The sequence below is a fragment of the Chionomys nivalis genome, chromosome 11, assembly GCF_950005125.1.
Source record: "Chionomys nivalis chromosome 11, mChiNiv1.1, whole genome shotgun sequence".
Lineage (NCBI taxonomy): Eukaryota > Metazoa > Chordata > Mammalia > Rodentia > Cricetidae > Chionomys > Chionomys nivalis.
This window is the reverse complement of record NC_080096.1, coordinates 39,599,821-39,613,800: the sequence shown is the minus strand read 5'-3', so window position 1 is coordinate 39,613,800 and position 13,980 is coordinate 39,599,821. Positions and strand designations below refer to the sequence as shown.

At 43.2% G+C, this 13,980-nt stretch overlaps 1 protein-coding gene across 1 annotated transcript in view; it reads right to left on the bottom strand.

Moving 5' to 3' along the window:
• The window catches only part of Scp2 (sterol carrier protein 2), a 78,666-nt gene that overhangs the window by 57,362 nt on the left and 7,324 nt on the right, over window positions 1-13,980 (bottom strand). The window contains exons 3-6 of the mRNA XM_057783891.1: window positions 13,045-13,116; window positions 12,192-12,323; window positions 8,199-8,263; window positions 3,916-4,042 (exon numbers count right to left, since the gene is read on the bottom strand). Of these exons, the coding sequence (XP_057639874.1) occupies window positions 3,916-4,042; window positions 8,199-8,263; window positions 12,192-12,323; window positions 13,045-13,116 (396 nt within the window). The remainder of the gene's footprint in view (window positions 1-3,915; window positions 4,043-8,198; window positions 8,264-12,191; window positions 12,324-13,044; window positions 13,117-13,980) is intronic.

The following is a 13,980-nucleotide window of genomic DNA, read 5'->3' as shown; positions in this document are numbered from 1 at the left end:
AAAAGAATTCAGACAGTGTCACACAGAATTCTACATGCAGCCCCAATGCCCCACAAATGGTGGCAGGGCATTAAAAGTGAAAATTAATCATCTTTTTATGAGCCAATTATGAGGCAAGTTTAACATCCTGGGCCAGTGAGTTAGGGCCCAGGGAGAGATAGGGCCCAGTGATGGGCACTTGACTAGCCCAGGCCCAGAATCCCCAGCACCTCAAGAAATTTAAAAAAAAAAAGAAAAAAAAAAAACTTCCACCAGGTGGTGGTGTACACCTTTAATCCCAGCACTTGGGAAGCAGAGGCAGGCGGATCTCTATGAGTTTGAGGCCAGCCTGGTCTACAAGAGCTAGTTCTAGGACAGGCTCCAAAAGCTACAGTCTCGAAAAACAAACAAACAAAAAAAAAAAAACAAAAACAACAACAACAAAAAACCTTCCCTTCCATGTGATTACAGTGTGGCAAATGAGGTCTAACTAGTGCAGACTAAGTTTAAAACCAGAATAAATTAACATCAAACTTGATGAACATAACCAAAACGGGGAGCAGGGCTTATGGCAGGGCATGGTAGGACACACCTATAATGTAGGTGCTTAAGACACAGGGGCAGGAGGATCAGGAGTTCTAGGCCAGCCTGTGCTGTATAAGACCCTATCTCAAAAAAATAAAAACATATAAAACATTGAAAAATAAACAACAGGGGGCTAGAGAGGTGGCTCAGCAGTTAAGAGCACCAGCTACTCTTACAGAGGACCTGGGTTCGATTCCACATGGCTATCTGTAATTCCAGTTTCAGGGGATCTAGCGCCCCCTTCTGGTCTCTGTGCAAGAGGTGCACAGACATACATGCACGCAAACAACCACACACATACAAAGTAAAATTATTTATTTGTTTATGTTTATGGTTTTGCTTTTGTTTTTGTTTTTTGAGACAGGGTTTCTCCGTGTAGCTTTAAAGCCTGTCCTGGAACTCGCTCTGTAGACCAGGCTGGCCTCAGAGATCCACCTCCCAACTGCTGAGATTAAAGGCCTTCATCACCCAGCAAATTTTTTAAATTTTTAAAGAAAAGTAAATAACAAAATCATGAGGAGCTTTGGAGCCAGGAAATGGTATCTGTGGGATAAATGGGTGAAATTACAAGTTCACCGTGCAGTCTGGGTAACAATACCATGTTAGCATAACTAATTTTTTCCTGAAGTGGGGAAAGATGAGGTCTTGCTATGGTCTCCAAGCTGGCTTAGGAGGCCTGGCCTCAAGCAATTCCCCTACAACAGCTCAGACACACACATTGATATGCTTGGCTTTATATTCATTTCTTGATTTTGGTTATTATAAGTTAGCTGTGAAAGTCTGTAATTTATTCTTTTTTAAAACAGAGTCTTACTATGCAGTCCTAGCTGATCTAAAACTCACTATGCAGATCAAGCTGGCCTTGAACTCACAGACACTCTCCTACCTGGGGTGTCTACTCCTGGCCTGCTCTCAAATATCTAAGTAACATAATAATATAGATTAAAGATACTAAAAAAATAAGCATAGCAAAACATAAATGATCTAGAAAAAATGTATTAGGAATTTTTTGTACTATTTTGTGCAACACTCTCATGAAGTCTGAAATTATTTCAAAACAAGTATGAAAACTGCCAGGCAATAGTGGCGTACACCTTTAATCCTTCTTCAGGAGGCAGAGGCAGGTGGATCTCTGAATTCGAGGCCAACCTGGTCTACAGAGTGAGTTCCAGGACAGCCAGGGCTACACAGAGAAATCCTGTCTCAAAAAACAAAAAGGCAAAGGAAAGAAAAGTACCAATCAACAACTCTATAAGCCCCTAAGTCTAAAAGTGAATCCCAGTATCCTTCAAAACTGATAGTCTCTGAACTGACAACCATGAACAATTTCAATGATGGGCCAGGGAGACGACTCTGTGGATCTGAGAGCTTGCCATACAAGCCTTGTGACCTGAGTTTGATACGCAGAACCTAGTTAAAATCCCAGATGCAAAAGCATATCTGTAATCACAACAGACCTATGAGAGACTAAAGACGGAGGCAGGAGAATCACCTGCAAGGCCAAGGACCACTAGCCTGCTGCAGTACACAGCTCAGGGCAGAGATGGAGACGGAGACGGAGACAGAGGCAGGAGAATCACTGGCAAGCCCAAGGACCACCAGCCTGCTGTACACAGTGCAGTGTAGAGACGGAGACGGAGGCAGGAGAATCACCGGCAAGCCCAAGGACCGCTAGCCTGCTGCAGTACACAGTGCGGAGCAGAAGCAAGAAGAAAGACCCTGCCTCGATACAGTTGAGTGTGAGAACTGACTCCCAAAAGTGGTCCTCCCACACTCACGTTCACATGTGCACACAAAGAATAATAAATAAACAAAACCGTAATCTGGTCACTTTCATTATCTAGAAAGCAAGGAAACTTAAGGTCTGTTTAATAGTCACATTTGTTGCAAAACTCCTTACAACTTTATTTGCAGAATAGATTATTTAAAAACCACCCAAGCTGATTACTTAACCCAGTGCTCTACTAAACCCAGGGCTATGATATCAAACACACAGAAACACCTTCCACACATTGGCATGTAAAGTCAGGAGATCACTTATGGAAGAGGCATTCCTAGATTCCCATTTCATGTCCACTAGCAACATCTAACAGTTCCGAGTTCCTCTACCCTGCCTGCCTGTGTTACCAAGCTTAACATAACTGGAGAGAGGGTATTATCAAGATGGCATTCATGTTTTTCTGCTATTATTAGTTAAGACAAGCGTGTTTTTATGTTTTCAAAAAAAAAACTGAAAGCCACGCTTGGTGGACTCAATCCCCAGTGCTGTGAAGGAGGAAAGTGGAGCCTGTGTGAGCAGGGTGCTGCAGTGGCAACACCGGAAACACCAACACATGAACAACTTCTGATGACCCTCCTGGCTACACAGTGAGTAACTGGATACTAACCAGGGTCTCTCTCCACTTCCCAATGAGATGTTAAGCCCTCATCTGTAACATTACCAAAGGACCTCAAAGGTATTTCTAACATCATCCTCCCTCCTAAATTCTAAGGTTGAAACCGGTCTCAATGACTGGCAGATGGGGCCTGTGGAGGGAGGCAGTGAACAGCCTGCTGATGTCCTAACAAAAGTCATATGCTGAAATCTAATCCCCAAGGTGCTTGTATTAGGAGGAAGGGCCTTCATGAACAGGATTAGTGTCTCATAAAAGAGCTCCTGGCAGGGGTGGGGGTGTAGCTCTGTTGGTAGAATGCTTGCCTAACATTCAGGTTAAAACCCCAGCACCATGTATAGGATAACAACCTAGAACTCCAATTCCAGGGGATCTGATGCCTTCTTCTCTTCTCCAAGGGCACCAGGCATGCACGTGATGCATAGACTAACACACAGGCAGAACACCCACACACATTAAAAATAAAGAAAAACTATTTTATTTCTATCTTATATCTTCCAGTCCCTCCCGCGTCCTTAACAAATACCTGCTGTTTCTTACTGTACGAATGTAACCAGTAATAAGCCCGAAGGGTGGTGCTGTTGCCGTTATTTTGAGGCAGGCTCTCATTATGTATCCTTGGCTGGCCTGGAACTCATTAGGTGGACCAGGCTAGCTTGAACTCAAGCAGATTCAACTGCCTCTGTGCAGGAATTAAAGGCGTGTGTCACCATACCCAACCTCTAAAGCAGTGGTTCTCAGCCTTCCTAATGCTGCAACCCTTTAATACAGTTCCTCGTGCTATGGTGACCCCCAACCATAAAATTATTTCATTGCTACTTTGCAACTGTTATGAATCATTAAAAAGCATCCTGATAGGCAGGATGCTCTTAGGTGATCCCTGTGAAAGGGTCATGTGACACACACACACACACATACACACACACACGCACGCACGCACAGGATTGTTTTAACATACCATATTTTTCCATATGCTCCTTCCCAGCTCTCCCAAACATCTGTGGAGCAATTGGGTGGGCAGACAATCCATACTTATTGATCAAGACATCAAGATGTTTGTCAATTGGATTAGACCGATCTCCAAACTTAAAGAGAAAAAATAAAATTTAATGAGCAGCTAATATAAAAACTGTTTCTTGCAACTTACGCTGTTGTAATGACATTTTCCTATCTTGAGAGCACAGTCTATGTGAATAAAATCATTGAGAAATGCTTTGTCACAGGAAAACATGAGAAGCCAACGCTCGGGAGGTAGAGGCAGAAGGGTCAAGAGTTTAAAATCAGCCTTAGTTATATAGGAGTCAGAGGCCAGTCTGGAACACATGCAACTCTGTCTCAAGAATATATACATATTTCCTTGCTTATTATTTTTTCTTTCTCTCAGGTTTTGTTTTAGTTTTGAGAAAGGGTCTCTCCACACAGCCCTGGCTGCTCTGAACCTCGCTTTGTAGACCAGACTGGCCTAGAACTCACAGGGACCTACTGCCTCTGCCTCCCCAGTGCTGGGACCACCATGCTTGGCTTATTAATTCTTTTGAGTGTGATCCCCAGCACCTACGTGGTAGAACAAGAGAACCGACTCCCTGCAAGTTGTCCTCTGACTCCTTCCTCTTTCATGCCATGACAGATGAAGAAGACATTCAAAAGGACACATACACATAAAACAAATACGCATGAATTTTAAGTTTTGTCCTAGGTTTTAAAAATATTTTGTTATTGTATATGTGTTTTGGCTGCATGCATGTCTTGTGAACCATGTGTGTGCCTGGTGCCCCAGATAGTTGTGAGTCACCATAAAGATGCTGGGAATCTCTGGAAGAGCAGGCAGTGCTCCTAACTGCTGACCATCTTATCTCTCCACCCAGTAAATTAAAAAAAAAAAAAAAAAAAAAGTTTACCAAACATTCACTATCCACTATTCAACAGTAACTATTCAAGACATAGAAAATAAAGGCACGAGTGTGTCGCTTAAAGTTCTTCTCATCAGACATTTAGATTACGGAAGAAAAGAGGAAAATGGTAAGACTCAATTACCACGCAAATAATAATGCTATAAAACCAGAAACACTGAGTGGGAAGCTGGAGCTCAGGACAGCAGTCCAGAGCTTAGGTGGGGCTCTGAAGGGCTGGAGGAAAGAACGCTCAGGGCAGACGGACAGAGAGAACGAGGAGAAAAGCGGAAGTGTCGCTGGGGATCTCAGAAACACAGCCGAGCAGGATGAGGAGAGTGGGGTCTGACGGCCTGAGTTCAACCCCTGGAACCCACCGTGGAAGGAGAGACCTGATGCCTGAGGTTGTCCTGACTTCCAAACCTGCACCGTGGCATGTACACACCCACCCTCACACCCACACACATATACACACATGGGGGAACAGGGGTAAATGCAACAAAAATATGTTAAGGCTGTGTTTGAAGCACCTTGAGATGACACTACAGGGCAGATGCAAGCTACAATAACAACGGACAGGACTACACGCTGATCAGACTGTTTAATTATGCGTACCTCGGCCCTCATTTAAACCTAATGATCCTGGCAGCACCCTGAAGACGGACTTGAGGTGGCTGCATTCTTCGTATCTGCTCCTCTTCCCGTTGTGGCCTTGCTGACTAGATCTCTCTGCTTCCCACCATCACTCACCTGTTTAAGTGGCATCCTGGGGACACTTGCCACCAAGCCTAACGACCTGGGCTTGATCCCTGGAACCCTCACAGTGGAAGGAGAGAAGTGATTCCTGCAAGTTTTCCTCTGACTTCCAAGCAGGCCATGGTAAACCTACACCTAACCATTCCCCATTCCACCTCAATATGCACATACATACACAAATATAATTCTGAAAAATTCAAATATATCTTATTTGCTTTATATATTCATATTCTGATGGAGGAGGGTCATTTGTCTATGTGTTACTTTCATTGGTTAATAAAAAACTGCCTTGGCTTTTGATAGGACAGCAGCTTAGATAGGCAGAGTAGACAGAACAGAATGCTGGGAGAAAGAAGGCAGTGAGGCAGACGCCATGGAGCCAGCTGCCAGGTCAGACATACTAAATCTTTCCCGGTAAACCAGCATCTTGTGGTGCTACACAGATTACTAAATATGGGTTAAAGCAAGATGTGAGAATTAGCCAATAAGAGGCTGAAATTAATGGGCCAGGCAGTGTTTAAACAAATACAGTTTGTGTGTTGTTATTTCCGGGCATAAGCTAGCCAGGCAGGCAGGAGCCGGGCGGCAGGAACGCAGCCCGCTGTTCCTTCTAAAAGCAGGCCTGCTCACCTCATCACTACAATATTCATTTCAACAAGTAATCAATGTAAAAACAGGAAATATTTTACTTTTTGAGACAGGGTGAGCTCTTAGCTATCCTGAAATTCACTATGTAAACCAGGCTAGCTTCACACTCACAGAGATCCAACTGCCTTTGCATCCTGAGTTATACTCTTTTATCAAATTAAGTCTTCAAAATAGTGTGCATAAACCAGACATTGTATCATGTGCCTTTAATCCCAGCACTTGGCAGAGGCAAGAGGATCTCTCTGAGTTCCAGGCCAGTCTGGTCTCCAAGGCAAATTCCAGGACAACCAGGGCTATACAGAGAAATCCTGTCTCAAAAAAAAAACAAAAAACAAAACAAAAAAAAAAAACACCAACAAAACTGTGTATATTTTACACCTATGACACATCCCAATTTAGAAGTTATTTATTTATTTATTTATTGGTTTTTCAAGACAGGGTTTCTCTTAGCTTTGAAGCCTGCCCTGGAACTAGATCTTGTAGACCAGGCTGGCTTCGAACTCACAAAGATCTGCCTGCCTCTGCCTCCTGAGTGCTGGGATTAAAGGCGTGTGCCACCACCGCTTGGCTTAGAAGTAAATTTTCATTGGGAGTATTCATACACGTTATATTTAGATTTCATGAAATGACAGTTGTAAAAACAGATTTATGGGCCCAAGTTATCCCAAATACATTCAAAACTTTTTTTAATAATGGAACAGAGTATTAATTTAAGCTTAAATTAGTTAAAACTAAATTTAAAATTCAGTTTCTCAGTTACTCACTAGCAAAGTGTGCTCCCGTGATGGACGCTCTCTGTGAAGAAAGCATCCTTTCTTTAAAAAGTTTCTTTATTCGGTATGTGGGGTGGGTGGGTATGGACATGAGATTATCAAGACGTGTGTGCGTGTGTGTGTGCGTGTGTGTGTGCGTGTGTGTATGCGTGTGCGTGTGCGCGTGTGTGTGTGCGTGTGTGTGTGTGCGTGCGTGTGTGTGCGTGTGTGTGTGCGTGCGTGTGTGCGTGCGCGCGTGTGTGTGCGTGTGCGTGCGTGTGTGTGCGCGCGTGTGTGTGTGCGTGTGTGTGTGCGTGTGTGCGTGCGTGTGTGTGCGTGTGTGTGTGCGTGTGCGTGTGTGCGTGTGTGTGTGTGCGTGTGTGTGTGCGTGCGTGTGTGCGTGTGTGCGTGCGTGCGTGTGTGTGTGTGTGTGTCAGAGGAGAACTTGCAGGAACTAGCTCTCTTTTTCTACTAGAAGTGTCCCCGGGTCAACCTCAGGTCTGCAGGTTGGCAGCCCCCTGAGCCATCTCGCCAGCAAGCTCTCCTTCTTGCTCAAAATAGTAACTCTTGCCTTCTCTTTGAAGGAAGTGTTGCTTCTAGGCATGGCAACCTACAAAAACTGGATAGTTGTACCAAGTTATCTGAAGGAGATAACATGGGATAAACACGGAACAGAGGCCGAAGAGGAGCTTCTCCACAGAGAACCACCTGGGGCGGCACACAGAAACAACAAAACTGTTTTTCTTAAAATACCAAGGAGCCTGCCCAGAGAGGAAAGTCAGAAGTTCAAGAGCACCCTCAACTACAAAGTGAGACTGAGGCTTGTCTGTAATAATCAAATAAACTGTCAAATCATGGGCTGGAGAGAAGGCTCAGCACTTGAGAGAACTCAAGTACCTCAGGCTCTGTTAGCTGCATCCACACTGGGAGATCCAATAAGTCCAAATCCTGAGGCATACAGACACACACACACTTGTGCAAAGAAAGAAAGAGAGAGAGAGAGAGAGAGAGAGAGAGAGAGAGAGAGAGAGAGAGAGAGAGAGAGAGAAAGAAAAGAAGCAAATAAGTTTTAAAATATATGTATTTTTAAAACATCAAATCATGTTCTCTGCCACTTACTGACATGCTCTATGATGGTCAGATAGACAGTTTTCTCACAGTGTTAAAACACCAAAACAATAATAAACGAGACTCACTTTCATTCCAAGTGGTCCCTTCTCCATCTTCTCAAACCCAAGAGCCAACACACAGTCTGCCACACCTTAAAGGAAAAGCAATTATATTGAAATTTCAAATTTCCAGGTACTCAACAAAATGTTCAATTAAATACCCCAATCTAAATAGTAAATACCTACTCTGGGTATGGTGGCACACACCTTTAATCCCAGCATTTGGGAGACAGAGGCAGGTGGATCTCGGCGAGTTCCAGGCCAGCCTGGTCTAAAGAGTGAGTTTTAGGACAGCCAAGACTACACAGAGAGATTGTTTCCCCAAAAAAGATAGATAGATAGATAGATAGATAGATAGATAGATAGATAGATAATTTACATGAAATAAAAATGTGTATTACTATGGGACAATGAAATGGTCTTGTACCCTGTCACTTGTATTGTTTTAATAAAACACTGATTGGCAGTAGCCAGGTAGGAAGCATAGGAGGGACAACCAGGCAGGAAGTTGAAGTTGGGCAACAAGAAAGAATTCTGGGAAGAGGAAAGACTCAGTCTGCAGTTGTCACCCAGACCAAGAGGAAGCAAAATGAGAATGCCTTGCTGATAAAGGAACCAAGCCATGTGGCTGACACAGACAAGAATTATGGGTTGATTTAAGATATAAAAATTAGGCCGGGCGGTGGTGGCGCACGCCTTTAATCCCAGCACTCGGGAGGCAGAGGCAGGTGGATCTCTGTGAGTTCGAGGCCAGCCTGGTCTACAAAGGGAGTTCCAGGACAGGCTCCAAAGCTACAGAGAAACCCTGTCTCGAAAAAACAAAAAACAAACAAACAAAAAAACAAACAAACAAAAAAAAAAAAGATATAAAAATTAGTTAACAAGAAGCCTGAGCTAATAGGCCAACCAGTTTATAATTAATGTAGATCTCTGTGTGTTTCTTTGGGACTGAATGGCTGTGGGACCAGATGGGACAGAAACCTCTGTCAACAGCATACCATAACCATATAGAATTGTTTATTTGTGCACACGTATACACTTATGTTTGTGTATGGTGCACATGCAGATATGCATACTAGGGTGTACATGAGGCCAAAAGTCAACGGTGAGGGTTTCCCTCAATCACTCCCCACCTTGCATTTAAGACAGATCTCCCTCTGAACCTGCAGCTCACTGCTTTGCCTATTCTAGGTAGAGAGAAAGCTCCAGGGATCCTGCTGTCTCCACCTTCCCAGCACTGGGATTGCTGGTACAGGCCACCATACCTGTGGACAGGGTATCACTATGTAGCGCTTGGCTACCTTTAAGTCTGGATTTTCTACATGGGTGACAGGAATCTGTACTCAGACCCTTACACTTGGAGAGCTGGCATTTTACCCAGTTGTCTCTCAGCCCCTCAGGTTTAATAACTTAAAAATTACAGTGACAATTATTTTTCACATTTATTGTGTTAGCTTGAACAGTGCATATGTGCATTCCAGGAACCAAACTCAGGTTGTTGGGCTTGATAGCACATACCTTTACCTACTGAAAAAATCAAGACAGTGCTTAATTCCTTCCCTGAGTCTCATTATACTAACAAAATTTTCCATTAGTGTGAAATGTTTCAGTGAAAAAACAAATACAAAAAGCAGGGGCTGGAGAGATGGCTCAGTGGTTAAGAGCACTGGCTGTTCTTCCAGAGGTCCTGAGTTCAATTCCCACAACCACATGGTGACTCACAACCATCCATAATGAGACCTGGTGTTCTCTTCTGGCCTGCAGGCATACATGCAGGCAGAAACTTTATATATAATAAACCTTTTTTTAAAAAGCTATTTACAACAGCTGGGGAAATGGCTAGGCAGTTAAGAACACTGAGGACCCAGGTTCAATTCCCAGCACCCACATGGTGGCTCACAACCATCTGTAATTCCAGTTCCAGGAGATACAATACCTTTCCTGGCGTCCATGGGCATGCACCTGGTCATGCACCTGGTCCACAGACATACAGGCAGACAAAACACCCATACACATAATATAAGATAAAAAAAATTTAAGCTACTGTAATTTTTTAAATATGTTAAATTTAATTATGATTTTAATTAAAATTTAAAAGGGTTTCCAAATAAAATCTCAAAAGAATTGTTTGAGGGAAAGGACATGTGAAAAATTATATTAAAGTTCAAGTGAAGAACAAGAGATGACAAGAAAGAACTGCTGGAGAATACAGGTTAGTGCTGGAGCACTTGACCAGGAGGTATGGAGTCCTGACCAGCAGAGAGAGAGAGAGAAAAGGAGGGAGAGACAAAAAGGTAGGGAGGAGGGAGGGAGGGAGGACGGAGAGAGAAAGAGAACAAGGAAGGAGAAGGAGGGGCACCAAAGCCTGGTCTACAAAGGGAGTTCCAGGACAGGCTCCAAAGCTACAGAGAAACCCTGTCTCGAAAAACTAAAAAAAAAAAAGAGGGGCATCAATTTTATCAAACAATATGATGGCATAGCCCCAGAAGAGGTTGAAGGGCACCAGCTTACGCAGTAAGATTACAAGCTACAAAATTCAGAGCCCTAGGCAGTGGAACAATTATCAGATCGGTGGACTAGAAGAGGGTCCAATAAAAAGGCCCAGTATATTTGGAAACAGAGACTATGATACATATGAACATATACTTTATATAGATATAAATATAGACATGCACACAAGAAAATATTTGGCTACCAAAAAAAAAAAAAAACCTGTGCACAAATGATGCTGCTTATGGGATCGTTATTCATAACAGCCAAAAAAATAAGCAATAATGTCCATCAAAAGATGAACACACAGATAAGATGTAGCTTAGCCATGAAGTAGAAAATTATTTGGCCAGCCGGGCGGTGGTGGCGCACGCCTTTAATCCCAGCACTCGGGAGGCAGAGACAGGCGGATCTCTGTGAGTTCGAGACCAGCCTGGTCTACAGAGCTAGTTCCAGGACAGGCTCCAAAACCACAGAGAAACCCTGTCTCAAAAATCCAAAAAAAAAAAAAAAAAAAAAAAAAAAAAAAAAAAAGAAAATTATTTGGCCAGAAACGGGGATAAGATACTGACACGTGCTCTAAGAACGAACTTTTAAACAACAAATTGAGTGAAAGCAGTGACAAAAGGGCCGTGTATTGCATGATGCCACCGATAGGAACAGATGAGTTTGCAGAGACAGACAGCAGGTGGTAGGAGTGAGCGCCCACGGTGGGGAAGAAACAAGGACCACCAGCTGCTGATGCTCTGGAGCTGGGATCTTACTACCTGAAACAAGGTTTTCATTACAGGTGATGAAATGCTCTAACATACACAGTGATGAAGGCTGCACACAGGACTACCACCTCATCAGAGTAAACTTCGTGATTTGGGAAGTTGATTTCAACAAAGTCTTTGGGAGGCACTGGGGATACTGCTTAGCGGTACAGTGTCTGCCTGGCGTCCTCAAGGCCCTTGGTTTCATTGTCAATACCACAAAAACGAATAATAAAAGGTTTTTTTTTTTAAAGCAATATGTTTTATATGTTAGTATGTTATAAAGCAATCTCTCTCTGGTGGCAACTCAGCGAAGTGATTAAAAGGGGGCATTAACCCCGTATTTATTTAAGGACAAGAAACAAGGACCAGGAAGATGGCTCCGCAGGTGAAGGGACTTGCCACCAAGCCTGACAACCTGAGTCCAATCCCCAGAAACCACATGGTGGAAGAAGAAAACCAACTTCTATAAGTTGTCCTCTGGCCTCAACACATGTGCCTTGGTGAGTTCAGACACAGACACACAAACACACACATATTTCAGAAAAAAATTAAAAGAACATTAGAGCAATAAGCAAACACTTGGGGCTGGAGAGACATCTCAGTGGTTAAGGGACTCACAACCATCTGTAACTCCAGCCCCAGGAGATCTGATGCCCTCTTTTGGCTCTGTGGTCACAGCATGTGGTACACAGATATATGAGCAAGCAAAACACACATACACAAAATAAACTACAATCTTAAAAAATAATAATAATAAGCAAACACGCCTTACCTCCTTGAATTAGTTGCCGGGCCATAAACAAAGCCGTAGAACCAGTAGCGCAGTTATTGTTGACATTAACTATAGGAATGCCTGTCAGTCCCAAACTGTGATAGATAGCCCTCTGCCCACAGGTGGAGTCGCCTGCAGAAAAACACGTAAGAACTTTAACACCCACAGCACAGAAATGCCCATGTGATAATTCTCTCACGGCTATCGCTGACCCTAGTGTCCTACACGGGCATGCCAGTGATGCACAATGACCTGAGTCAGAAACTGTAGTTTCTGGCTGTCCTGGAACTCACTAGGTAGACTAGGCTGCCTGGAACTCACAGACATCCGCCTGCCTCAGCCGCTCAAGCGTTGAGATTATGGGCATGCACCACCATGCCCAACTAAAAATTTTTGTTTGTTTGCTTGCTTGCTTGTTGTTTTGTGGGGTTTTCTTTTGGTTTGGTTTTGTTTACTTAGTTTTTTGGGGGGTTGTTGTTTTTTTGTTTGTTTTCATTTTTTCCAGACAGGGCTTCTCTGTATAGCTTTGGAACTAGTCCTGGAATTAGCTCTGTAAAGCAGGCTGGCCTTGAACTCACAGAGATCTGTCTGCCTCTGCCTCCCAAGAGCTGCGATTAAAAGCGTGCACCACCATGGCCAGCTAAGAAATATTTTTTAAGTGCTATGAAAAAGCTTTACCAATTGAGTCATATTGCCAACTGCCAAAATTGGGATTTTAATCTGTCTCCTGTTTTAATACCATAAAGCCAAGAACAATGATTCGGAGCCAGCACACTCCTGAGGTTTAACATTCATTATGAATTTGTTACCAAATTTATGTGCATAATTTTAGAGCATTCTGTTTATTACATACCATACACATAACCAACGCATGCCTGCTCCACAGCAGAATAAGGAATCTGGGCATCTGCCAATGCCTTCAGGCCTGGAAAAACAAGAGGAGTTCATTAGAAAGCACTTGACAAAGTGGCTTCAGGTAAGGCAAATTCAGTGAGAGTTTCTTCAGATGCCATTTATTTCTTTATTGTCTGTTCGGTTCAAACGACAAAGTCACCACCACATCACCTTAGAGCCCCCCTTTCTCCTCCACACTACTGCACCACTTTTCTCTATCTTCCTTTTGATGTCTTCTGTCCTAACTGCACCCCAAAATAAACACAAAATTCTAAGAGTCTCTATTCGTGTGCAGCCCAGAATGGTCTATAATCAACTCCAAATCAACTGGAACTTGAGCTCACGATGACTCTCCAACCACTCCACCTCTTTCCTTTCCTATCATTCTTGAGTTGGCATTTATTTAGTTATTTCAACAGTGCAAAGAGTTCCCAATTTGTCCCTTTCTGAGAAAAAGAAAGAAAACGATGTTGGTCTCTCTGGGGGAACACGGGCAGCTGATGAACACCAAATGTTTCTAGACTAGGGGGCCCTGCATGTGAAGCCATGTCTTTGAGTTCCTGCTCCTAACTGTTGTTTATCCAAGTCTTTCCAGCACTAGCTCTCACTAGAATAAACAATAACAAAGTATATCATTTCGTAGGTATGCCTCAGCCTAGTGATGGAAGAATTCTCCTGTTGGTTCATGGAGAGAGGTTAAACCATCATACAGGCATTCAGCTACATCTTAAATGTAAGCATCCCTTTCCCAGGAAAGGAAGCAGTGGTTTGTTATAACTACAGGGAACACACATCAGATTTACATTACCTACTTAGCAGTTGTGGTGGTTTGAACAAGAATGGCCCCAAAGGCTCATGAATTTGAATATTTGGTTCCCGGTTAGTGAACTGCTTA